The 27,158-nt window shown below is 38.2% G+C and overlaps 3 protein-coding genes across 3 annotated transcripts in view; all 3 read right to left on the bottom strand.

Annotated features, from left to right (window-relative positions):
- The window catches only part of LOC103458736 (thrombospondin-type laminin G domain and EAR repeat-containing protein-like), a 12,201-nt gene extending 2,787 nt beyond the window's left edge, over positions 1–9,414 (bottom strand). The window contains exons 1-10 of the mRNA XM_008399747.2: positions 6,824–9,414; positions 5,453–5,676; positions 4,802–5,109; positions 3,548–3,638; positions 3,295–3,451; positions 3,074–3,205; positions 2,933–3,003; positions 2,698–2,859; positions 2,380–2,587; positions 1,663–1,895 (exon numbers count right to left, since the gene is read on the bottom strand). Coding sequence (XP_008397969.1) covers positions 1,663–1,895; positions 2,380–2,587; positions 2,698–2,859; positions 2,933–3,003; positions 3,074–3,205; positions 3,295–3,451; positions 3,548–3,638; positions 4,802–5,109; positions 5,453–5,676; positions 6,824–6,908 — 1,671 coding nt within the window. The 5' untranslated portion in view covers positions 6,909–9,414. The remainder of the gene's footprint in view (positions 1–1,662; positions 1,896–2,379; positions 2,588–2,697; positions 2,860–2,932; positions 3,004–3,073; positions 3,206–3,294; positions 3,452–3,547; positions 3,639–4,801; positions 5,110–5,452; positions 5,677–6,823) is intronic.
- A 3,417-nt stretch (positions 9,415–12,831) lies between these two features.
- sumo3a (small ubiquitin like modifier 3a) lies at positions 12,832–16,991 on the bottom strand. Its single transcript, XM_008399746.2, has 4 exons — positions 16,849–16,991; positions 15,674–15,802; positions 15,067–15,138; positions 12,832–14,898 (listed from the first exon to the last, which is right to left on the bottom strand). Exons 1-4 carry the CDS (start codon positions 16,867–16,869, stop codon positions 14,836–14,838), a joined length of 285 nt encoding a protein of 94 aa, XP_008397968.1. The 5' UTR covers positions 16,870–16,991; the 3' UTR covers positions 12,832–14,835.
- Positions 16,992–17,957: 966 nt separating this feature from the next.
- Positions 17,958–26,374, bottom strand: pttg1ipa (PTTG1 interacting protein a). Its single transcript, XM_008399745.2, has 7 exons — positions 26,076–26,374; positions 25,332–25,384; positions 24,950–25,058; positions 20,675–20,777; positions 20,374–20,439; positions 19,398–19,444; positions 17,958–18,657 (listed from the first exon to the last, which is right to left on the bottom strand). The coding sequence occupies exons 1-7, from the start codon at positions 26,161–26,163 to the stop codon at positions 18,620–18,622; spliced, it is 504 nt and encodes a 167-aa protein (XP_008397967.1). The 5' UTR covers positions 26,164–26,374; the 3' UTR covers positions 17,958–18,619.
- Between the last annotated feature and the right edge of the window lie 784 nt (positions 26,375–27,158).

Here is a 27,158-nt window from a genome sequence, read left to right as displayed (position 1 = left end):
TTTTTTTTTTTTTTTAATTAATTCAAATTCAATTCAATTCAAATTCAAAAATACTTCATTAATCCCAAAAGGAAATTAAATAATTAAATAATTCCCGGGATGTACCCAATTCTGAAACAAATCATATAGAATGACTACAGGGGGCGCTTTTTCTTCTGTACATTTGAAAAGTTTTGTCCCAGTTATTTTTTCACAAATAACATATATAGATGAACAATATCTTAAAATCATATAGATGCTGATAACATCCTTATTGCTATGCTTTACAGGCAGCGGCATCATCAGGAGTATCTTGTTTATTTAGTTATGTTTATTTAGTTGTTTTTTTAAAGGGTTTCTGATGAGAAAATTCCCACTTATTTTTGACTTGCAATCTAGAAATTCCAACGTTTTGACAAAAGAATCTAAAGAATTAGAAATTTTGTTGCCAGTTGCTTTAGTGGCTTTTGATGTGGGCAATTTGGCTCGTCGTGTAGATTATTTTAAAGTTTTTCAAGCGTCCAGAACCAATTAGACTCAATTTGAGTCAAGCATGACAATGGTAATACACAGAATGATAAAAACCTAAATAAATTATTATACACTTATTAACGTTTCTCTCAAACACAGTTGGTTTTGGTGGCTCTTTAACTGAGTGGAAATTAAAAAAAATATGGTCATAGGAAGGCCTCCAGTCATACAAGAACCAACATCTCTTGTTCTTGAAAGTTGAAGAACCACTGTTAATTTAAAACTCATTACTTGGTGACGCAAACTTTTTTCAGTTCTTAAATCTAAAAAAAGTTTTGTCTCTCTATTTTATAAATCATATTAGCAGATGAGCTCGCAAGAAATAACTTCTCTGACTATGGAGGGATACTGGTCAGCAAATAACTGGACTGAAAATAAGCAAAAACATCTAAACTCAAGAGAATCTTTTTCATGACCATTAAAAATGTTTCATATTTACATGCAAGCAGGTTTTGCACACTGCTACATGTGAGTAAAGATGTACATAGCAGTAAATGGATGTGTGTAGCTAAACCGTAATGGAACTAAATGACATTACAACAGTGAGTAATGCTTATTTAAAATGTATCTACCGTCTTCTCATGTACGAGCCAACAGATTGCGTCATGAAGCTTCACTGTTTGTGCAGCCAAGAGATATCAGAACTCTCACGTTTCTCTGATGATTTCAGGTAATTTATTACTACCAGCCCCAAGGGGTTCTCACGAATCCACTTCCACCCCCACAACCTCTGGAGTTCCCCTTAAATTACAAATCTCTCTGTGTTTTCTCGCGTGGCAATCAATGTGTCAACACAGTCACATCAGCTGCAGCCAGATTCAAATAAAATTGTTCATATCAGTTACAAAGCACTTCCATCAGTCAGGCAAATCATGCAAAACCACATCATATGTGTTTACCTCTATCTTGATCATTTTACTTCCTTCCATCCTTCCCAAGTCTTTTCCTTTTATCGTTTTATTATTCCGTCCCGACAGGATCTTTATGTTATCATATATGAGATATATCAGGTGAAATCAACCCCCTACCAAAATGCTGCCTTCAAGTGCCATCAACTTTTCACAGTGGTTCGATCGGCAGTGGTACTGTAATCAGATATGAGCCATGTTGTCGGCACCATTTTTGATGCAACTGTTCTTCTTATCAACACACCTTGATTGTCTGGAACACTTGAAATTTCCCATCGATCCAAACGTAGATGACCGAGTCCAGAGAAGTGGTCACACCATCGAAAGCATTTGCAACCACCAGGAAGTGGTACGGTCCAACTTTGAAGAACTCCCAGTCGTAGGCCCCCGATGTGACCAGCGTCTGGTGAACCTCAAAAGACTTTGTCGATCTGTTCCACTTGTAGATCACGCTGTTGATGGTGTGGTTGTTGTTTCCTGAAAGGAGTAACAGTAAGAGTAAGACTCGGGTTTTATTCAGCATCGCCAAAAAGCTGCGAGGCACTGAAACACGGACCGGTCATACGATGTTCGCCTTCTGACAGAAATGTTTTTCTTCTTACACACTTACATGTTAAAGATCATTAACAAGATAAATATAACCCAAGTATATACAAAAGTAGTTTTCAAATTCTAATTATGCTAATTAGGGGAAATAAGCTTTGTGTCTTTTTTTTAGATTGGGACATGATGTTTTTCTTTCTTAATGTCAGAATTGTTTTGTTTAAATTATTTATTGATCCTGCAAATCCGTCGGTAAAAAAGTGGTTAATCAATTAATCCACACTTTAACAATAGAGTACTGTTTTCTGTATTTATTTGGATTATCCATCTGATATTAAAGTCTGTTGAATGATCTGAAATATTTAAGAATGATCAGAAAAAAGCAGCCATATTTTTGAGTGGCAGTGTAATTGTTTACCCATTCTGTGATTGGCCACAGCAAGATAAGTCTGTTCATTAATGTTGAAAGCCTCCCAGTCTCGAGCGCAGTAGGTCTGCAGAGTCTGGAACCGCACAAACCGTTTTCTTCTTTTGCTCCATTTATAAATGACGGAGAAGTCAGATTCAGACTGTTTGTCTACAGACTTGTTTGTTTCAGTCCCAGAATTAGACACTACCAGATATGCCTACAGGCAAAAACAACAAAACAGAGGTAATGAGAGATTAATATAAGGTTTTCATTTTCAAAAGGTGTTGATTAAAAAAAAAAGAAAAAAGGATGGAATCTCCATAACACCTTTTTCCCTATTTGGAAATGCTTCCAAGACAGAGCGCCGTTAGTGCTGATGTTCTGGTAGAGCCGGAAACCCAAGTTGGTCCAGAGATAAACAGCAGAACCAGAGGCTGAGGATCTGTGGGCCATGGCAGCCATGAGGCCAATGCCTTGTATCTGAAACACCTAAAGATCAGATAAAAATTAGCTCAAAACCAAACAGCGAAGCCGTATCGGAAAAGAAATGGTGGAGAAATACCTCTACATCGTGCGTCTCAGAGCTGGTGGTAAGAACCTGCTGCTCCAAAACGTAGTCCAGTCTTTTATGGTCTGTGAAAATGATTTTGTCAATTGTAACAAAGAGATAAAGTTGCTTGTTGATAGCAGTTGGATACTTTACCCTCCAACACAGTGATCCACGCTGACCCGTCACAGACGTAGAGGCCCTTTTTGAGAGGATTAAACCACAGCTGACCTCGCAGCAACTCAGAACACGGCCTCTCCGCTCCCACCGACGGTCGTCCCGCGGCTCCTGACAGTTTGCGTCGAAGACGGAGCAATCAGCGGTAATTCCCTAAATACTCCCGTCACATTCCCTTGTGAAGCGAATGTACAAATTACCAGAGGAAGTGTCATGAATCTCATTCTGCCTCCTCCTGACAGGCAGGTCTAAGAGCAGCGGTGGAACCGACAAAGCTGCAAGCCGGGGGTCAGAAGACGGGCAGAGTTGATTGGAGGCGTCTGAGTTCGGCACGAGAACCAGTTGTCGCATCAAGCCCTGAACATGTGGCAACAGATGAGATACTCGTCAGGAAGTGGTCGGGATGCTATTAAATGACCTCGGAACTGAATCGCAATTTGAAACTCAACTCACTGAAAACAAGCCCTTCCATCTTCCCCGACTGCCAATGTGGAATCTGGATGCCTGGATGTTAAGATCTGAAGGGAAAGCCCTGGAGGGAACACTGTTTGCAATAAAAGACAATTATCCTAAACAGCCAATAAACACTGCCTTCCAAAGGTATGCATAACCCTTGGTTGTTTTGGGGTTTTTGCTTTTTTTTTTTTTACAGTCAACGCACTTTTCTCAAAACATTTCCTTCATAAACTCACAAAGACAAAGTCGTCTCTGATCTGCTTCTGGTCATTCATAAATCAACTGGACTTGCCGACATCCGATGCAGCTCTGAACGCTCAAAACTAAAGCAGGCAGTGCAAAACACATGGAGATTCCTAAAGAGCACCTTCATTCTGGGTTGAATGTTTGGTGAAGTGTCATGGTTGCGAGTGTTTTGTGTAATATCTGTGAGTTTCACACACAAAGAAAACAAAATTCTTCTTTGTGGAAAAGAAGATTGGGTGAAGAGCAACTTGATTATCAGTTTTCAAGTCTTTCTGCAGATGCTCAATTCTGCTTAGGTGTAGACTTTGACTGGGCCATGGGTATTATTTCAACTATAACATTTCATTGGCTAAATCTGTGGGGTAGTTCTCCTGGAAGCTGAAACTCCAACATGTAGTAATCAATTTCATATTTAGTTAACAACTTATGTTATTTGGTTGCACTTGATTTTATTTAGGATTACAATGATAAAGAGAATTAAGGGGTGAAGGGTAAATAAAAATGCACACCACACTTTTCAGTTTTTCCGTTGCGAAAACAAATTTGGGATCCATGTTTCTCTTTTCTTCCGCTTCAGAATTATGCTCCGCTTTGTACTAATTTTATCAAATTCTAACAAAATACAAAGAAGTTCATTTCTGTAAAATGTTTACAAAGTATAATGTTTCAAACATCGAAGGTGACTTTTAATTTGAAAGTAAGATGAATTTTCTCCAACCGAAGTAACTTTCTTAAATTTCAGACTGAAAAACAAGAACTTGAAACCTGAACTGTTCTGATGGTTATAGAGATTGCACCCTGCTGTACCTCAGAGGAAGTTTCTTCTCAAAACCATCTGTCACTTTACTGCCAGGATGTCATGATATGACTGCAGGGTGCAAATACATTTTACATTACAGCAAGAGCATTTTATTGTGGTGAGACATCCAGGATCTGACAGGTAAATAGGAAAGGGCGATGAATGATGGACAGGAAAAAAGGCAAAAAAGAGAGAGCTGATCTTACCTTTCCAGCGGCGGGTTGCAGTCCACCGTCAGCTTCCTGCGGTGAACGCCGACGACTAAAACCAGTGTGTGCCACTGGTTGGGAGTCAGACGGATGCCTTGGAAGTTCCAGTGCTCTGCTGCTTTCCGATGGCCGTTGAAAACAAAATGCAGGCTATTTTGGGATAACTTTAGTCCAAGGATGATCCCTGCATGTTTCTCATCTCTCTTGGTTTCCTTCGTCCTCGGGGGCTGCTCGTCTTCTTTCTCCTCCAGTGCAACGGTCTCCACGTTACTTGGTCCCATCAGAGAGAAGATGTACTCGTCTCGCTGCAGGAAAGAGAGTAAATTCCCTCAAGACTAAACAAATTTGGCTATGGAAAAATGTAAAGGATACATTAAATAAATATTAATCAATATAAATAACATTCAAGTAAATATTATTTATATATTAGTATATATAAATAATATGCTAAATATAAATAATATTTAGCATATTAAATAAATAGTACTAGATAATATATTACTTATTACTTATTTAATAAAATACTAATTAGATATTTAATAAAATATAAAATGTATATTTTATTTACTTAGAATAAATAAAATATTTATTTGCAAAGCATACTTCTTGTCTTGTGTCAGAGATCCATCACCTCTGACAGATGCTTACCTTGGGTGCAAAGCGATTCACTTTCACTGTAACAACAATGGAAAACTCTTTGGGGAACAGGTCACAGTTCACCAAGAGCTGGGAAGCGGGGAAGCTCATAGACGCATCGGGGCTGAGAAACTGGACACCCCTCGCCCCAGCCGCCTGCTTCACCCGCGCCCCGGGGACCACTCTGGAGGTGTCCCTCTCCAGAACAAAAGACAGAAGATCCAAGGGGAGCAACTCTGAGGACAGCAGACAGATAGAGAGGCCAGGACGGCGGTCAGCGCTGTGCTATGAATGCCTGGAGATTCTGCAAAACTGAAGCTCAGAAATAGATTGAGAATCCTCACACTTCTTAATTTGAGTCTAAGGTAAAACCAATTAGAGACGCAAAATATACGGGCATAAATTGTTTCTCCAACTTCTATCCAATGACTTTCCTCCTGGACTGTTTGCATTGAGCTTCAATCATCTTCTCACTAATTATATCAACAGAAACTGTCCACTTTGGAGTCGCATCTTTTCCGGAGTCAAATTATGAATTTCTTTTTGGTACTTAAATATGCTCTACTTTTTCATTTTAGAATACTTTGACATGTGAAATCTGAACTGGATTATTCCAGAGTAAATCAAACTGTGTGATTTTTGATCATGTAAATGTTGTAAAGTAAATAAATAAACATGTAAAAATAAATTGAGAATATAGTTGTGTTCTTTTACATGTCTGGTTAAAGCCCAGTCTTTGAGAGTACACAGCCCCTTCCAGATCCTCCTAAAAAGTGGCAAAATAGTCCAACTAATTATGAACTACTTTACACTGAGTCTATTAAATAAAATCCCAATAAAATACATATATTGTAACTTGTCAGAAGTGTAAAAGACAGCATTAACACCTTTGCAAGACCCTGTATTGAAAAGGAAAAACAATCAGGATGACTGGAAAGTAATAGATACATTATTTTTTGCAAGGGTTGTTACTATAACAAGATACTTCACTCAAAAGCTGGACTGGCAGAGGAGAAACACTTAAAGATTGATGAGATGTCAGTTGAATGTTTATCCTGTAAACCCTAATATCCTGATGTGTATTGAAATGCAACTGAACCCTAACCCCATGCAATGCCTGTACTTGTTTGTGGATGTTCACACTAACACACACACACACACATGCACACACACACGTACACGCAAGCACTCCCAGTAAGCAGACGCAGACAGTTGGAATTATCCAGAAGAATTTTAGCTGCAGGGCCTTCCCAGCTTTTGGATGGAGCCATAAACAATCCACTGGGTAATCATTAACAGGACCACTTATACTGAGCTAAGACGAGGTGATATCTCGTAAAGTTTAGAGCCAAACAGATAACAGCAGATAAAACGCTCTCCTACCTGTGCACTGTCTCCATGCGTCTGTCGTCGTCTCTGTGACCCTGGAAGCCCAGAGGAGGAGCAGTATGAGTATCTGCATCGACATTGTGAAAAGCGGTCCGCTTCAGTTGCCAACTAACAGGAGCGTCTCCATGGCCGGGGTCGTGTTCAGTTTGTTCCTCCTCCCTTGGTCTTTAGCTCGAACGATGATCCATGAAAGGAAACCGTGCATCCTTCATCTTGATCCCGGGTAAGAAAGAATATGTTCAAACTTGGAGTCTTTCTGAGTATCTACTTGATCACACGTCGTACTTAAGCAGCATGAAAGGTACCTGTGTGTGCTGAATCAAATCCACCCCTCTGTGAAGGGAATCCTGCACCTGCAGCTCCTTTTAAACACCGGAGCCATGCAAATCACTAACCGGCCTGTCACTCATCCTCCCTCGACCGCAAATTTGGTAACACACACCGCCAGAGGGCTGAGCTGCCTCACTTTATTTTGTACATTTGTGCTTACAGCACACTGACACAGATCGGTAGGCAGGGAAACACAACTTCTGTGTGCAAGCAAATGCAAAATGTCAGTCAAATGGGAAAAAGAATTTGTCTTTCTTTACTCTGCCCATCTTTGTTGTGCTGTTGTTAGGCTTTGTCCCACTTGTATTCAGACCTCTTTACTCTCTGACCTCCTAAGTAAAATCCATAGAAACAACCGGCTTCTGAGATTGCACCAAATATTTGTAAGAAGGAACTCTTGTGAGATGAAGAAAAAACTAAGCTTTTCAATACTGATGAACTGCAGTTGCAATTTAGTTAAACATTTCACAAATCAAAGCCACACCACAGTGCGATCTGTATCCATCTGTATCCCGTTGAACAGTCATTCTTCCTGCGAGACAGGACAGGGCTGTTAAGGAACAGAAACAATCCCAGTACAACGCCCTAACTCATAAGTTTCCTTATTCCTGGTTCCCTAACTCATAAGTTTCCTTATTCCTGGTTTGACTCATCAATCGCAGCAACGATCTTATCGCTGTTCCAGCTCAGCTGAGTTAGACAGGCCCATTTATCAAACATCTGGGATTTTAAATAGAGGTTACGAAGAACCAAATTTAACTGGGCTAAAACAATGTAATACTTATCACTTGGTTTAATCTTTTCCTTAAAGTCTCCCAGGCTTTGTGAATTGTAATTTGCATGTTTTTTGGTTTTCGTTTGGTATTCTCAGAATTGCATCATCATTAGATTTAATCAGTATTTATGTTTTGCCTTGGATTTGTTTTTTTTTTTTGTTGTTTTGTTTAAATAATCATCAGGTATGTAATGTGAAGCTTTGTTTGTCTGTAATTAGTTTTTCAGTATTGAAGTCTGAAAAGTACTTAAGTATATAACATAATTGTTACAACAGATAGTCATGAATGGATAAAACTGTTGTATGGTGTGCTGGATATTTTTTAATCATCACGATATTTTTATATTTACTTGTAATAGCTGAAAAGCCGTGATAAAGGCCTCAAAGTTTTGCAACTACAGCTTTAAAGCAGCTGAAACTGTTCCTGACGGGTTTTGTTGGCATGCTTCAGTGCTGCCACCTCGTGGTCATTGCTTCATAGTCTCACATGAGCGACAGTCTGCCGTTTATGAATTATAACCCTCTTAATGTCAGACGTGTTCATGCCAAATAGATCTTTTTTTTAGATTGTCACTTTGAAATTACCAAAAGCATTGTGTAGTGACTGACTGCACCTGTCCCCTTTTTTATAACAACTTTAATTTTCTTTAGCAAGCAGAGACGTACAGGTGGAGTGAAATTATGTTTTTGAGTGTAAAAAAAAAAAAAAAAAGGCTTTAGAGACAAAAAAGAAAAAGCACCAGTCACATTCAGTCTGAACTGATGTGATTGTAATAAGATTGAAGGATTCCAGCTTTTGGGATATTATAGGAAAGATCAACACAAACCTGTGCTGATTGTGCATGGCTGAAATTTTTACATCGTTGGTTCAAATAATATGCAAAGTGTGGGGTGTGCAAAGATACATATTGCGTTTCTCCCGCTCACTGCAAAGCAAAGTCAGTCATACTGGGTGCCTTCTGCAAACGTCACATTTCAAATCTTGACACATACTTTCACTTCAGTTTAGGTAAGTGCTTTAACTGGGCCGTTTTAACAGACAAATATGTACGTTGATGTTTACTGTCCTGCTGGAGGATGAACCTGCCTCCTAATCTCAAGTTTTCGTCCAGCACATATCACTGTATTCATTTACCATCCACATCAACTTGGACCAGCTTTCCTCCAAGGAAAAGCATTGCAACTGAATGATACCGCCACTACCGTACTTCACTGAGATTATCTCATCTAATCAGACCACTTAATTTGTTTTGTCCACAGCATGGATTGTGGCAGACTGTGAATAGTACCCTCATTCAATTTACATACAGGAGACTTAAAGGGAATGGAGACACTGGATTTTATTTAGAGGTATTCAGGTAAAGGGGGCTGAATGTGAAAATCCACTTTTTTTATTTGTAAAATCCCAATTGAGAGTGTTGAAGTTAGTGGTCATAATTAGAGATGTGCCGATCAGGTTTTTTCCTGCCGATACTGATACCGATCACCCATGAGGGCCGATCACTGATACCGATCACCGATACCGATCACATAATTATATTATTTTTTTATTATAAACACTACCGGTTACATTATGTGGAAAAAGGAACCATGAATTCACCTTAATTTAGACAAAAACTTGTTTTTAATCACTTTTTCCAAGAAGAAAACTAAACAAAACAGGCATTGTGCAAATTGTACTGCTATTGATAATACTATATTTAACAGACTGATAACATATGAAGGCTCTGAAGAGGCTAAATAATGCAAAGAGCCAAAATAAAACCTCTCAACATTTCCAAAAAAATTCAAGTATAAAACTTAACATTCAAAGGCAAATACAGGTTCCATTACAATAAACAATCCAGAGTTACTGAATGAAAACTTCCTGATAGCATAGCGGCTAGCTGATTACTGCTAGTTCTGAGTGGCTGTTTCTGACTGACAGGAGTAATTATGCAGAGCAGGGAAGAGATCGATTATTTATTTAGAGATTATCTGTCTCATGTTAGGACAGCGAAAGTTTTAATACGTATGTAAAATGTATTTTTTTTAGGTTAGATGCTGCAGCTTTAAACAGAGGTTTGGTGTGAGAGTCACTACCAGGTGGAGCAGAAGCGGCGCTCCGTCTGAAATATTACTACCTGTAGCGCGTAGCAGCGGCTCAACAGCGAGAACAGAAACAGCGTCTTACATCGCAGCTCGAAGACTTAAATTATTTTGCGGGTTATTTGTTTAGCTTTCTGACCAGGCCCATGCAGAGGGCCCATATCTAAAGGGGCAGGTGCTCAAAAAAAAAAGGGGCACATCTAACTGCATTCTAGGACAGAATGCAGTTACTGAATGAAAGCCTCTCAGCTTTCAGAGTTTAATAAACAATGATAAATTACAAAAATGTGAGATATACAATCAAAGCTAACGAACATCTCCATATAGAGCATAACACTATGCCTATGTAAGATATTTTATTAGTAATTTCTTTCTGCAGGTCTATTTTGTTATAGGAAAGTATTGCAATATTCAAACCCGCAATTTACTGCGACAGACTGGCGACCTGTCCAGGGTGTACTATGCCTCTCGCCCAGAACGTTAGCTGGAGATAGGCACCAGCAACCCTCCCGACCCCACTAAGGGACAAGGGTGTAAGAAAATGGATGGGTGGATKSAAACCCGCAATTTAGCAAGATATGTAAATCAGAGCTAGACATAATTTGTCTTTACAGAATTACACTATTAAAAATATAAATAAGGGCACAATGCAACCTTTTAGTGGACTGTAATTATAAAAAAAAAAGACCTGCCTGTTTGCTGCAGTGGAGATGAAGACAGTCCATTCAGGAAAGCAGAGCTGCATCAAACTTTAACCTGGAACTGCAGAAAAAAGAAAAAAACAAAAGCAAATATTGAATTGTTAATGCATGTCACCATGAGAAAAACCTACTGAGTTTTGCTTAAAAAAAACTTTAACCATTTAAATCACATTCGTCTCATGAAGTGCATTTTTTTTGCAAAAAAAAATTATTTTGCATGTCAGAAATCTTTTCTTAATATTCTAAACTTTTGTTTGTGACTCAAAGTTTTGCTTGTGATTCTCATATGACGTCTTGAGCAGGGCCTAAAATCGCAACAAAAGATTTCTGATGTGTGCAAATAAAAGTTTATGTTTTGCAAATAACTAAGTTCACAAGACAAAAATTACTTATTTAATTTAAAAAAGTTTTTTAAACAAAACGATTTGTTTATTAAAAAAGAAATCATTACAATTCCAAAAGATTTGATTACAATTTTATTTTACTTAACTGAAGTTAGTTTTTTTTTCCCCCCCATTGAATAATTGGGAAAACAAATTTAACTTGTTTTCCCAATTATTGGGAAAACAAGTTAAATTGTTTTCCCAAACAATTTAACTTAAAGGTTCGCAGACCTTTTAAGTTTAGGGTCTGTGAACCAGACCCTAAACCTAAAGTCTGGATTGAGTTTTTTTCCCCTTCATTAATGTCACTTTTATTACATTCATTATATCCATCATGGTAATTCAGGGTGAGTTATTTTTAATTCTAAATTAATATCCTTGTTGGACTTTTATTTAAGTGTTATTCTCCTTCAAGATACATTTACCTAACGCCAGAATAAATGAAATGTACATTATGCAGCAAAGGAAATTAGAAGATTGGACATATATCCATTATGGAGATGATCGGTTTTGGACGGGCGATATGCCCCTTATTGCATAAGCGATACTGAAGAATGACTGATATCATTAAAGATACAGGGAAGAAGCTTTTTAGTTATCTTGCTTTGCTAGCAAAGTCGTTAGCTAGCAGCTAGCTAATAGCACACCAACAACAGCCTAATGTCTGTATGATAAAAATAACGAATCGGTAGATAAGAACAGTTTCTCCTCACCTGGCTGTCTCCTTCCGCTCAGTAGTTCATCAGAGAAAGGGAGACGCAGAGGCCTGTCAGTGTCTGTTGTATTTCATTACCTCTCTTCTTAAACCGCGACTCCGAGCTGAAGCAGAAACGAATCTGACAAGTAGCAAGTCTACTCCACTTTATTCAACAAAAACGTTTTTTTTTTTTTATTCACCAAAAACTGTTCTGTAATCTGGAACGTTCGCTACGTTTAGCTCCAGTTTAGCCACCTTATCGCACTGCGCGAGAGGCAACTGCGTCACGGGCAAAAGGTCAAAGGTAACAAAGTGACCGGAGGGCTTATGTTGTACAAAAAATAATAAAAACAATTTTAGTACATGTTATGTGTCAGAAGAGGGCTTTGAAAATAATAAAAAATAAAATAAAATACAAATTGACCAAAAGGGCACTTTGGGGCAAGGAGCAAAAAAGGCAGGTGCTCAAGCACCCTCAGCCCCCCCCCTTTGCACGTGCCTGCTTCTGACATTCTGACAGTCATGCTAATCCGGGTGTTTGTAGCTGTGCGCTGCTTTACCTGCTATCTGATCCTCCATATGTCTTTTTTACTGCAGTGAGCCTCGATGTAGCAAAACTCCGTCAAGTATGCCATTGTTTTTATGTCGTATTAGCTTCGTTGTGTTGATGCATTTTGACGTGCTTCAATTTTCCGCCGCAACACGCAAACTTCCCCATTCACTCAGTGCGTTATAGTTTCACATCGCTCAGGATTTGTTGCTGCGCGTTTGCGCAGAGTGAAGGAAAGAGGAGACCAGCTGCACAAGCAGGATGCGAAATGAGACGCAGGTGATCGGTATCGGCAACAAGAGCCAATGATCGGCGATCACCGATCATGCACTTTTTCACGAAACTCGGCCGATTATGATCGGTGACCGATCGATCGGCACACCTCTAAACATAATGCATCTAAAGTTCAATCAATATCCTGAACCACTGAATTATTATAAAAATAAAAAAGCTAAATAATGAAGCAGGAGACCGTGTATCTGAGTACCAAACTATATTTATTGTATACAGTAGTAAAAGACCACAAATAATGTACAAACAAGTAGAGAAAAACAAACAAGACAAGACCTGGACCCCATTCTTCATACATAACAGTGTAGCTCAGCCAGCCGCCACAAAAGACTTCTGTCCAGATAAACCCAGTTGTTAAAATGCAAAGAATGTGGAAGGCTGATTTGTAGGTACTGATAAAATGTGCTCTTATATTTGTGACGAAAGCTAAATTCACAATCAGTAAATGATTTGTGCCGAGACGCGTCGCACAAAGACTTGACTCCTCTTCCAACACGCCATCCAATGGGGAAAGACGGCTGTTCGGGAGTCATTTGTGAACTTAAACAGTAAAATGAAGAGTTCTGATAGCAGATGGCAAGTATATATATATATATATATTCGTTTAAAAAAAAAATGGATACCGCCACTTACTCGACTGATAAAAAGGATGCATACAAAAATACAGCTGAATAAGATGGATGTGAACAGTTTAATATAAAAGGGAAATGGCTTTCTGGCAGGCTAGAGGAAGAAGGGAAGGAGATTTGCGGTCATTTGTTTGGCCGTCTTGTTCCAAATGAAACCGGACCTGCTCAGGTACAAAAACAAAACTAACCCGTTTTCTGAGCGTTAAACCTCAAAAAGCATCCGTGAGACTAAACAAGACTCCAAACGGGGTTTGCTTTTTTTTGCAGATTTCCAGCTCGTTCAAAAAGCATTCTGCTTATTTCACTCCATACTGAAAGATCCAAATTTGCGACGGTAAAAGGATCAAAAGTAAGCAACTCTGTGACCCCGGGAATGACCTTCCCGCTCTACAAATATGAAGCAACGCACCAACGTCACGCTCTCCTAAACGCCAGACTCATCTGAGAGATCTTCTCCAACAACGGCAGCAGAGCGCATTTTGTTTTTAACACAGCATCTCAGCAGGTGATGCATCGTAGAAAAGTGATGTGCTTACAACAATCTGCTTTGGCTAGATGTCCTAAGCTCAAAGTGGAAGCCGCTCGACGGCGAAAACAGCACTCGAGTCGGAAACGGTTCGCCCGCAGCCAAACTCCCAATCGGAGCCGCTGTCCGCTTAATAGACGAAAAATAAAAAATAAAGAGCAAAAAGATGCATTTGTTACCAAGACACAGCCAAAACTAAGCCTACTTCGATGGCATAGACTTGTTTTTAACCCCCTGATCGAGCATTTCGCCTGAGCAAATGGCAATCTGTACAACAGATTGTTCTCTATTAGAAGCCAGGGAGCAGAACACTAACGATCTAATGACACCGTTTTAACCTTGCAATTAGAGAAACATACATTTAAAGAGAAGCAGATGTTCTGTCTTTGGAGTATTGTTCTTAACCTCACAACTAATCTAACACCCATTTGGATATTTCTATACAGGAAGGAAAAACAAACTATAATTTTAAATGGAAGGCAAAAAAAATGAAATAAAAAGTACAAAAACAATGCAGAAGCACCTAAAATGTAAATATACCTAAATACATCTGCTCAACAAAAACAAAACGAAATAAAAGTGAAATAGCAAGCAGGTGGGTGTTCAGTTCAGACGGTGTTACCCCTTCAAAAACGCGCCCCACTGACTGCGACCCCTGGACAAAAAAAACAAACACCTGCAGAGCCCCACACTCTGACGCGCTGGAAGCAGAGCCGAAACAGTAGTTTCTGTGGAGAGTCGTTGGTCCGATTACAATCTGCAGCACCGGACAAGGACGAGGTGGTCCTGACCGGCCAGCCGCAAAGACTGAAAACACTCAACTTCAGTCCTGACTAAAAGAGTAAAATAAACAGCTGACGAGCACCGACACATCAGGCAAAGAATGTCTTTCAAAAGAAAAAAATAATAATATTAATAATAATAATAATAACAATAATTATAAGCTGGCAGGAGCAAACAGGGAGGGAGAGACAGTGAAGGTGGTTTAGGGCATGGTTTGAACATGGCCGGCCGTCAGTGAGGTGGGTGGTCGGGCTTAGCAGCACCCGCCAGTCTGCTGCTGGAAAACATCTATGGTGTCTTCATCTTCCATCTCCAGCTGGAAAGAGGACATAAAAACAGATGGATATCAAAAAGGATTGAGCAGTCCCAATGCATTTAAAGCAGAACAAAAAAATAATTATATATATATATATATATATATATACACAAATATGTGAAATGTTTTGTTTTACACGTTTCATCGTGTAGAAAAGCACAACCATACCTGTGCGGGTGTATCCGTCTCATTGATTGGCTGGCCATCGAACCTGAATCTGATCTGCCTTATTGAAAGACCCTGTCGATGAAAGCGGGCAATGGGTAAACACCAACCAGAAAACTGAAGCGGGCGCAAACAGGAATGCGATTTCTAAGCTGTTTCGATTTGGTCAAGTCTCAACCACAATCTTCAAAGTATTGCGATGGGACTTGAAAAGTTTAGAGCACTTGTATGCATCGTCCAACCAACCTCCTGTCCCTGCTAAAGAAAGGCATCCGAACAGCGTGGTGCTGCCACCATCGTGGTTAATGTGCCGTCGGTGAGTTCAGGGCTATACAGTGTTGGTTTTCTGTTACATGAAGAGTTTTCCACTTAGACAAAATGCAGGACACTTCCTTCTCTACACTACTTGTGGTTTTTCTTCAGCCACTCCAATGATGCTACCTGTGTTTTCCTTTCTGAAGGCAACTGGTTGTGCTGGATTTTATTTAAACAAGTTTGTTGCTGGCACAAAAATGGGCAAAATTTCAAGTCGTATGAACACTTGCAAAGTACTGTATTGCGCAAGGGGTTGTAATATCCCTTATGACAGCCAACTAGTCTTGCAACTCACCTGTCGTTCGCAGTACGCCTTCATTAGTTTGCTGAGCGGCGTGTGTCGTTTGATTTTGAACTGGACGACTGATCCATCCTGACCTGCAACTTTGAGGTTGATGTGGTCGTTCTCCGTCTTTACTCCTTCCTGAAGAGCAAAAGTCAGGAGGAAAAAAAAACAGTCAGAACAGAGTCAGTTGGAGTAATGGACTTTAATCTTGTGTTTTTAACAAACAGTGGAAATCCATAGCTTGTGGAGAACTAGCAATCAGAAGGTGACTAAAGCAGCGTTGTAGCTAAATGTGTGGCAAAAACCAAGACTTTGCATTAATATTAAGCCATTTATTTATATAAGAGCTGATCATTTCTAGCTTTAACAATTTGATACAGTAGATGATTTAAAAAAGTTCGTATGCATATCTTAAAACAGACTGTCTCTATAATGTATTTATTTGTAATTTAGGGCAACAACAAAGTAACAATAAATTTATCAGCTAACAAAAATATTTAAAAATGTAAAAATTAAATGAATAGGATATAAGTAAAGCCGGCCAAGCCAGATGTTAAATCAGGCCACAGACTTCATTTTCAGATGCTAACGTTAGCATAATTAGCTCCAGGCTAGGTTAGCACACCGGCGGTCCTTCGGGATCAATTGGAAGTTTAGCTGCTGGGCTAACGTGGCTAACTGCTTTGTTTTGTTGTGTCCTAGACAACTGGAACATTTATAAAACTAAATGAGCACAAACGCACTACCTCAACAGCAGTTTTTAAACGGGTGCGTCATAACCATTTGCGCTCTTTTGCCGCTAACTACAGCTGCGGCATTTTGCAGCTTTGCGGAGATAACGTGTGACCCTCTCGACAAAAGAGGTGGTTGTGAGAAGGGGGGGGGACCACAAGATACAAACATACACTGTGATCAAATGTATAATAAATAATTTATACATAAATAAAGGACAACATTAGGAGCAAGGTAATTTTGATTTATTTCCATTTCAATCGTGCAGTCTTGCTCATTGAGTATACGTATAGATGTGCGGGTTCTCATTCATTTTGCGAAACCAACACTGCGCCAATTTGGAGAAACGTGCAAACCCAGGCCTGTAGATTGCACATTTCCTAGACGATTTTGCAGCATCCCGATCCAGACATCAGCACAGATGAGCCACCGTGTGAGCGTCTGTATCTTACCTTTGGCTTTTCCTCTGACATCTCGGTTCGTTTTGTGTTCGGGGGTTCAGAACAGACCGATACCGGGCTTTAGCCGTCTTCCTGCCGCCTTCTGTCCAATGTTCTCCTCGCTGACGCGTACGCGCGCTGGACCGCTGTTACGAATAAACGATTGGTCGGGGAAAGCCACGTGGTTTGCCCTTCTCCGGAGCGCGGACACGGGGACGCGCACGCAAGCAGAATCCTCGCTCATGCGCACCGTAGAAACAGAGCTGCTCTTCAGAGCATCAAAATGAATGCATGAGCCTTCATTGTGAAATCACTTGAACATGTCTGTATTTTCTTTATGTGAATACCTGAATATAAATGCCATATAACTAAATGTTTAACTGGAATTAGCGCCTCACACGCATGCATACAGGGCCGGATTTAGCATGATGTGGACCTGGGCCAGATGCCCTCAATGTCCTTTTTATGCATACAAATTCAAAAAATAAAATGATATACCTTAAGTTAAAAAAACAAACACCTGTTTAGAGTTACCTTTGATTAGCAGTAAGTGGAACTTTGAACAACATATTTCGTGTGTATTTTCTTTAGTGCTAAGCTGGTTACGGTGCCATCCGAGGGTGGAGACGCTGATAAACGACTGCGGCAACATTAGAGTCTGATGTTCTAATTGTGCATGCTAGTAGTCTGATGATCAAACCAATAGCCATTAGTCTGATGTGGTAATAGCATTTCATAATAGCATTTATGATTAGAACATTATTGTGGTACTTTTCCAAGCTTTATGCTCAGGTTTAACATAAATCCCATGATGCCACACAGTGGATCTGAACCTGGATTTTCCATAGCTCGTTCTTTACTTGAAGTGTTGAAAGGGACAAGATGGAGGTCGGGGAGGGAAGCTGTGGAATGGGAAATAGAAATCTATAATATAGAAATCCTTTAAGATTTCTATGTTATAGTTGAAAATTTGAAGTGCAATTGAAGGAAAACCTAGATTAAGTAATATTTTGAATCAGATTTCTTAAACAGCTGAGCTAAATCTGTCATTTTGCCCTGCTAACAGAAAAATGTTTCAAGACTGATGGGTTTAAATAAAGAAACATGCAACACGGAGCAAGCAGAGTAGGTAGTCTAAGATATTTTATTGGGAATATAGCTTCATGTGACATATAAACAGCAGTAAAACAAGCCTGATTTAGACAAAAGCTGACTATGATCAGTGATAAAGTCTTCACACACCACAGTAATTATGAATATGTTTTGTAAAAATGTGTTAAAAAGCAATTCCAAGAGGAACAAGCAAACAATGCAAACACGGTGGCTTTCAGAAATATCAGGATAATCAGAAAACAACATGTTGTCACCCCCAGATGTCATCTCTAATATACTTTTAAAATCAACAGCAACTATGAAACTGGAATGACAACAGATTTTGTTTGGCAGAAGATGATTGACACTTTAACATCTAAAGTGACTTCCATTTTGCATAATTAAAATAAAGGATAATAAATAATAAGAGGAACCACCAAAAATAGGAATTCCTCTGGTTTGGAAAAAAAAACAACCCATTGCAGACACGTGTGTCTGTTTTACCTTCAGTGAAAGCCTTCAAATGAATGGACTCATTCATGAGCTTATCGACACCAAAGACCTGCCTGCAGAAAACATTTTCACTATTCTAGCTCCTATTATATATTGGGTCGTGCACATTTTTACAACCATTCACCAAGCTACTGATCAACTGCTCAGTCCTTGTATCCAAAAGCTCAAAACGTGGATCTCAGGAAAATCTTGCATATGGATTTGGCCCATTCAGTCCTACAAAAACAAAAAGAAAGCATTAACAACAGTGTTTGTAAAAAAAAAAAAAAGTTGAAAATAATAAATTATTTTAGGGAAAATCGAAGGAAAGAATTGACAATAACTCTTTGAAAACTTTGAATCAATGGGTCACAACAACATTTAATTTCCCTTTGAGATCAATAAAGGATTTTTTAAAATGTGAATGGTCAGATGTGTAAAATAAGGTCATTTTTACTCTCCAACCAAAATTGCACCATCTGATTTAATTGTTAACTCAATCCTTGACGGCAGAGTTGTTTGTAAGAATACCAATCTCTTTAAAAAAAAAAAAAACATCAGCATAATGAATTATCTTTAAATGTCTTCCTTTCCGACCCTAACAAATGGGTCGCTATTTTAAAACACATCAAGTGAGTTTTCAGGAAGTATTCCAGGAAAAAATAAATAAAGGTTTCTGCTGTCCTACCATCTCAAACGTAAACGTCTGGAGTTTGTTAAACACTTATGAGCTTTGAACAGGAACAAGTTTTTTTGATCAGACTCAAGTTGAGCTTTGCAACAAAGCTCCAGGTGGATTTGGCATGAAATGTCATCATGTTTAATGTTAGTAGGGTGGAGGATTTGAGATGCCCTGGGCCTGTTTCTGTTCCAGCAACCTTGCTCCAGCTTTGCGCTTTATACAAAACGTTTTAACAGGACAACGACCCGAAAGACATGATCAGATAAAGACTGCGGTGTTTGTCAGAAAAGCTCACCGTATTTCTGCCTGATCTCCTGGTGTCTCTTGTTCATTTCTGCTCTCCTGTGAAGACAGAACGTTTCTCCATGAGCCACACAGGAACTCATGTCATTCCTCAGCCTGTGCTCATGTGTCCAGAAGTCACACGAGCATAAAACCAGTTTGGGCTGATAACAATAGCGAAACCTGACACTGACAATGATTGGCCAACCAGCAGCATGCAGCTGGCGCTACAAATATTTCTTCTATAATATAGAAATCATTAAAAAAAAATTTTTTTTAAAACCCCAGTAAACTAGGGCTCAAATGTTTTGCAGAATATACACATATCCCACATGTATAATTGAATAGCCACAGAAGTAGAATATATATTTGAAAAATATATATTTAAAAGGCAATTTTTACTCTGTACATTCATAATGACTTCATAGTACAGTTAATACTTTCAGTTTTTATTATGGTAAAATGACTATTTTTTGTGCTTAATTGGGGTTTTATGTCATAAACCAACACAAAGCAATGTATAAAAGCAAAGGTGAAGGATTAACAAATGAGTTTAACATTATTAATAACACTTTGGCATATGGCATGCATTTGTAGTCATGCCACTTTACTCTGATGTCTGTAATAAAACCCACTAAAATGACTTGCATCGATTGTAAAATAGATTGTACTACTGTGAAAATTATTCAAACCAATACACAGTTTGTGGAGAATATTTGTACATGTGTGTGTAAATTCTCAATAATCCCGGTCACGACTTCTACAAAAGGCTTATGGGACTTTCACTAAGTTTTCCTTGAAGATGTTTCAACACCTATCCAGGAGTCTGTTGGGGACGAATGGGTCGTTATTTTAAATCTCACTTTGAAAGCTCCAAGAAGGACGAGCCTCCTCGTGCTTAAAAAAAAAAAGAAACAGCAGCTAACTTCAAGCTGCATCAACTGTGAGCTTCCAGAAACTCGTCCTTGAATTCATTTACAGTTCCTCACCTTTCATCCTGCTTGGCTTTTGTCTTATTGGCCTCCCTCTGCATCTTGGCCTCAAATCGATTGGATCTGACACACAAAAGTAAGATCAGTGAAAATCGTCGAGGTCATGCAAAAAAAGAAAAAATTGCATCGTTTAAAGTATCCACATTGGGACCGACACAAATAAGCCACGTACGGAAGCAGAAACAATAAGTCCCGAAAGGGATCTGAAACAAATCTTCCACAAAACCCGACATGCATCTTTTTACAGAACACCATCTATTTCACTTTTATTTCACCCAGAGTCAAACTGCACACTTACCCAAAGTTCTCACACTTGCAGCAGCGGATCATGCAGACCATGAGAGCGATGATGAGAACGGCTCCAAGCACAGACAGGGTGATTATTAGCGTCTGGAAATTCACTGCAGACAGAATGAATCCGTCACAAATCCTCATACTAGAAAGATTTCTAATGTAGAAAAGCATCATTTTTGGTGAATGAAACAATTGGATACAATCAGGAATCAACAAATGTGCGGTACAAAGCTCTTTATCAGAAATCAGACTAAATTCATCATTTTTAATGGATGTTTATGTCACAGCAGATGAAACAGTTCATGCAAATGCTGAAAGTGTTTGTGTCTTCTTGTTTACTTGATGTGCTATCATTACTTGCATATAAAAATATTGAGAATTATAGAAATAATTCATACTTAGCCTTTCCATTTTTCCCAAAGCACATAATTTAGAAATTTACTTTTATGGAAAAAATAAAAAGATCTGCGAACTTATTCCCCCGTAGAGGAAGAGTCAGATCACTTTGTAGGATATTGAAGAACAAAATCATCTTTATTGCACTACTTTGATGTTAAATTAGCTTTAAATAAGTTCCACCATTGTTCCATCTTTTTTTTAAAAAAAGGGGGGGAAAAGCAAGTTGGAATAATGACAACAGATTTGCTTTTAAACTTTGGGAAGGAGATCATTTTAGGAACATGGGAAACATGATCCTTCAACATCATTGTTTTGTTTTTTTGGTTGTTTTTTTTTTTGCATGAAATGCTAACCGATAGACTGTCAGTTCCCAGTGCAACTTCTGCAGTTTCTTTCCAGTGCTGGGAAAATGCATTTGCCCTTTTACAAATTTCTTTATTCTGCTATTTTTTGTCTCACTTAAAGGTTTCAGATCATCTTACAAGGTTTGCTAACAGACAAAAGTCACCCGAGTAAATACAGGAATTATTTTCAAGTCATTTCATTTAGAGATCCAAGCCAACTTGACTCTACGTGGAGAAAAGTAATCCGCCTCCTTCAAATACTTTACAATTCATTCAGTTTAATCCAGCTACTTGTCCTTTAAAATAAAGAAATAAGTTAAATAGCATTGACCTTTGCGATGTTTCCGAAATTAAAATTTGAGTGTGGTATAAAAAAAAATGCAAATATCTGCAAAGGGGCGAGCCCATTTTCACAGTACTACTGTCCACCTATAGCATTTCTTTATGGAAAAAGGCAAAACAAAACAAAAATCATAATTGCAACCATTTCTAAAAATATATTGCAATATTAAAATCCCAATTATTCAACAAGATTAACCACATTTTTTAACATCTTATATTTGTAGCATATGTAAGAAGAAGAGGCAGTGGCAGTGCATAATGCGGCAAAACGATTTTTTTAATTTCTTAGTGAAATTTTCTTTAATTATTTAGGCTTGAAACTCAAATATATATTCCATTCCTTGCACATACCTATGAATTACCTTGTAGCTTAGCCTGTGAGTAGAAGCACGTGTGAATACTAACTCATGTTGCAACGCTGTTTCCCCCCTCATGGGTACGACCTACATGAACTCAGCAAAACTTCAGTACAGATAACAAGCTTTAAATTCCTTTTTTTTTCTTTTTTTTTTAAGAAACACCACAACGTTAACACTTTAGAGCAGCAATTGCTCTAAAATTATCTGGAGCTTCACATGTACATTGCAAAGCATGCATGACCGAACACAAGTTTGCATATACATACATGTTGGCATTATGAAATAAAAACAGATACAAAGAGAAAAGTAACAGAAAAATTGATCTGATAGCCAAGGAGTATCAAACAAGGGTGCAATTAAAACTTGTATGGCCAAATCCTTGAATATTATGTTTCTATGTGAAATCTGATTCATCTGAAGTCGGATGTTTCATCCTGCTGAGGAAAACCCACCTCATTGTGCTCTTATCTGGATGTGTGACGGGGTTTTCCACAAGACGGTAGTCCGTAAATACTTCAGTGACTTAAAGTGTCAGTCATAGAAACAAAGACAGCTTTACTCCAGGGGTAAAGCTTGAGAAAAACTATTTCTTTAGAACTCAGAGTAGATAAATCAGTGTGGAAAGTGATCAGATGCAGATTGATTTGTCACTCTCCTGTGTTGGATGACTCTGTTACATGGTGTGATGATTCCTATTTGCAGAATATCTCAAAAACCAAAGACATGCTCATTGATTTTATAAAACACATTCAGGCACAGGAAACTACTTTAAAAAAAAAAAAAAAGACTCAGACTGTGGAAGGTGTCCGTCCTTACAAATGTCTGAACAATTATTGACAGTAAACATTTTGACCTTTGAGGCAAACTGCTAGGTCGTCCATACCAGTGCAGAACACTGTCTTCCTTTCATATTGACAAACCCTGTTGACTCCATTGTATCGAGCTTTTACTGAGCCGGTTTTATCTTTCTGCTCAGTGTCCTGGTTCAGCGAACCAAATAGTAAAACGATTCAGTAAGCTGATGCATGAGATACAACTAAACCCAGAATCCTAGTAGTATTTAAGGCAGGTACAGAGGTATAGAGCTTAAAAGCTCCATCATCCTCATCATCCTCTCCACTACAAGTTCAGATCTCTCCCATTTGATCAGATATCCATCTTTAACATTGTTTTTCTAATCTTTTTTTTTCCCTTATCTGTTCCTCATGTGGATACTGTCACATGTCAGGATGTTTCCATGGGTTTTAATATTCTTAAAGTATTGAGAATCTGCTCACTTTACATCTGGTTATAGCTATCGTGTGTTTATGTCCTGTTTTGTAAAAAAAAATAAAATAAAATAAAATTAACAAGCTGACTCACCTCACTGTAACCAAATCTAATGGTAAAAGTAAAGTTGATTGACTTGATTGATTAGTTGATTGATATCCTACTGAAGGAATTGGTTTGTGCATAAAAACAGTGGTTTTAGGAAGACAATATTTAAAAGCCTGACTCACGTACTTGGCTGATAATTTCATCTTGAACAGATAATCAATAATACATACTGCTGCTGGAATAGATAATAAAAACTTCTGATAATGCTGACAACATATTGGTTATTTTCATACATGGACTATAATGTAATACAAAAACCCCTCAAAATATAGCAGTGCAATATAAATAATCAAATTTTACAGATTATTAAGAGTTTTTACCCTTCTTTACTTCACAAAGTTGCAAAAGCCTGGCAAGCTACTTATAGCTTCTTAATTAAGCCAGGACCTTCCTCAAGGTAGTCAGTTTGCAGAAGGCTGCTTAGACATAAATAAAAACCTGTGAGTAAATAATACTCATTTAATAAATGAGCTAGCAAACCAAAATTAGTAAACAATAAATGACATAACGGACAGGTTAACTGACCCAGATTATTTAGGTGCTGAGCTATGATGGTTATTGCATATTAAGTGTGAACATAAGCAGTACTTCAGGAGGCTGAAGTTACACAAAACTGTCTACAGTTCATAAAACCAGAGAAAACGTAAGTCAGTGCAACACTTTGTCAATCTACTTTAAACTGTAAAAATGATATTATTTAAAATTGTAATAACGTTTGAAAATTGTAATAACTTTTAAACTCTACCTTTTCAATACGTTGGCATTCTTTGATACCAATGAATGGCCTATGCCAAATTGGACGATCGACTTGTATTACAATTAGTTTTTGAGAAATAGATGCTGTAGTTAGTCCTGCCACAATACCAGATTTTACTGGATGAACAATCATATTGTTATTTTGAGATCATTCTGAGATGATTCTGTTGATAATGGGAGTTTGCCCTCCCAGAGATTTCTAAATTTTGTACAGAACTACTCAACACAGACGAACTGGAAGATATTTTAAATAAAAAAATTAATAAATAGATAAATAAAAAACATGACATACAACAATAAATAAAAAGGAAAATAAATATTACACTCAGTAACATAGATTATGAAGTTTCTGTAAACTTCATAATCAAACAAATATGAGGCATCAGAATGTAAATTATCAAGCACATTTGAATGCATCAAGCGACTAATTGATTAATTTCTTAGATTAGTTTAGTTATAGTATGATCAATCAAAAATGAAATGTTAAGAGCCATTTTGTATGAATGCATCAGTGCAGATAAAACATTGGAAGTAATCTTACCGTTTTTGATTCACCAAACAGAGCGGGTATTGAAACTGCAGATCAGTTCCTTAATTTAAATGAGTTCTTCCCATAAAAATAAACCAGTTATGGAAACATAATCTGTGTGTGTGCGTGCGTGTGTGTGTGTGTGTGTGTGCGTGTGTGTGTGTGTTTCTTACTCCAGCACAGCCCCCAACGGGCGTCATCTAGCGGGCAGAGTGAATGGGGTGGAAGGATGGTTTTCACCGGATACGTTACACATGACTTTGTCTTGATGCACCACAGGCACTGCAAAAACACACACAAAATGCTCAAACAAAGCGGCAAATCTGAAACTGCTCAGGTCAGTTGCATGTTGAGCTACATGACAAACACACACAGAGAGAGTGGGAGGGCAAGCTGGGAACGGGCCAGTTACTCCTCAAACCAGTCCAACAGGTTTGGAGATGGAAAACAAGCCAGCAGCTGAAGCGCCTCCTCCTTGGATCTATTTATCTCTCAGCCGTGTACAAACACTGTATGTATGAGTATGAGATTATCTGAGCTGAAATCTGGACTCACCGTCACATTTTTCAGACAGTCCTCGCAGCTTGTCCCATTTTTTGTCTCGCACACTGTTGAGAAAGAAAAAAACAAATGGTTTATTTTGTGAAGAAAAAAAAAAAAAAAAAAAACAGGATTTGTTTGTATTGGTGAAACCATTCTGAGGCATAGTGGGGACACCCATCCAGCTCCAATATTACACTGATTAGCTGAAAAGTCTTGAGGGGGATCAAGTGAGGCCTGAGGGTAATCTTAGGGTGGGTTTTTTTTATAACTACTGCTAATCTTCCTGGGACATTTTTCAATGGAGGCTTCAGAGTAAACAGGCAGGCTTTGTGTAGTCATGCATCAGTAAAATCAAAGTTTTAAAGGCCTCTGCAGGCTACAGCTAGTCTGTTTACTGTATCCAGAAGGTTGATAGAAAGCTGAAATTATTTACTGCTAAAAAAAAAGAGAGAGATTGAGAAATAAAAACAAATCACTGCTTTGTTTATGTCAAAGTAAAACAGCAGGAAAGAGGTCGACATTGATTTTTCTTTTCCTAGTCTTAAGATAACTGTAACATTTATTTTACCAAAACTGATAGCTGTTTGCTTTAACTATTGCCAGAGTTTTAAAAAAAAAAAGTAATTTAAGAACAAAATTACTGAGCAAATATCAATTTGAGGGAGTTTTTAAAAAGACTTTAAGTAAAAAATATATAATTAAATGGAATAATTTCATCTGAATGTTTTTAAATCAGACACTTGTCTCAGTCCCTACCGTGTTCAGGTGCGGACTCGGCCAGAACTGTCGCCAAACCAGAGACAAGAAGGAGAGCAGGGAGGAAAACCCGTAAGCACTTCATCATCCAAACGCTTCGACGACGCAGGTTATCCGCACTTTTCTTTCTCGTCTTCCTCTTCTTCTTCTTCTCTGTGTGAGATTTATGTCTTAAAGGATGTTAGACTCACGAGAGCTTAGAAACTGTTTTGGCGGCTCCTGGTAGACAGGAGAAACTCGAAAAGCGAAGTTACCGAGAAGGAAACGCAACAACGCTGACGCACGCCCGTGACGCAGCGCAGACAAAAGGAAGGGAAGGTGGAGTGTTTGTTTCGAAATACAGTGAAGGTTTTTATTTTCAAAGTATATCTATAAAAAAAATATAATAATTAGCATGACTAATTATCAGTGCTAGCAGAAAACAATACTGCATTCGACAATATCTTCAGTGAAACACCAACAACAAAAGAATAGAGCGTAATTATCGACTGGAGTGAGGAGGATATATTTTTAACAATTAAATAACAGAACAATTCGGTCCACATTTTCATTCATCCCCTTTAACTCTGATTCCTCTAAATGAAAAACCAGTACTGTTGTCTTCACCTATTCCACAGGTGGAGTAACTAGACTCCACCTGTGAGTATCTTAATCTCAGCATAAAATCAAATGTTCTCTCAATGCCTTAGAGATTTGCCAGAGAACATTAGTGAGCAAGCACCATGAAGATCACGGAGCACAAGTTTTTACTCCGCTAATCCGGAATAAACTTCCAGAAAACTGCAAAGCTGCTAAAACACCGAGTTACTTTAAAGGCTAAAACCTCATTTGTTTAAAGTTGACACTGATTAATAATAAGTGAATTTAGATTGGTTCCAATCAGGATTACAACTTTTTATTCATTCTTTTTAGATTACCACTGTTAATGTTTGTTTGTTGTTTTGCTTGTTGGTTGTGTTTTGAAGTTTTGCCCTGTTGTTCAATGCTACACAAATTGTTTGATTTGTGTAGCATTTGACATTTGGCACTGGCCTTAATAAAGTGCAAGACGAAAGCCATTTTTAAGAAAATTGTACAACTTCT

The sequence above is a fragment of the Poecilia reticulata genome, linkage group LG22, assembly GCF_000633615.1.
Source record: "Poecilia reticulata strain Guanapo linkage group LG22, Guppy_female_1.0+MT, whole genome shotgun sequence".
Taxonomy (NCBI): domain Eukaryota; kingdom Metazoa; phylum Chordata; class Actinopteri; order Cyprinodontiformes; family Poeciliidae; genus Poecilia; species Poecilia reticulata.
This window is presented reverse-complemented; position numbering and strand designations above follow the sequence as displayed.

Excerpts from the sequence above, each read along its gene's own strand:
- sumo3a (XM_008399746.2), bottom strand. The coding sequence starts at position 16,869 with ATGTCAGAGGAAAAGCCAAAG. Across the intron at positions 15,139-15,673 it reads AGGCGTACTGCGAACGACAG|GGTCTTTCAATAAGGCAGAT; the intron begins GTGAGTTGCAAG and ends TTTCATCGACAG. Across the intron at positions 14,899-15,066 it reads AGACGGATACACCCGCACAG|CTGGAGATGGAAGATGAAGA; the intron begins GTATGGTTGTGC and ends TCCTCTTTCCAG.
- pttg1ipa (XM_008399745.2), bottom strand. The coding sequence starts at position 26,163 with ATGATGAAGTGCTTACGGGTTTTCCTCCCTGCTCTCCTTCTTGTCTCT. Across the intron at positions 25,385-26,075 it reads CGAGTCCGCACCTGAACACG|TGTGCGAGACAAAAAATGGG; the intron begins GTAGGGACTGAG and ends CTTTCTCAACAG. Across the intron at positions 19,445-20,373 it reads AAAGCCAAGCAGGATGAAAG|GAGAGCAGAAATGAACAAGA; the intron begins GTGAGGAACTGT and ends CTGTCTTCACAG.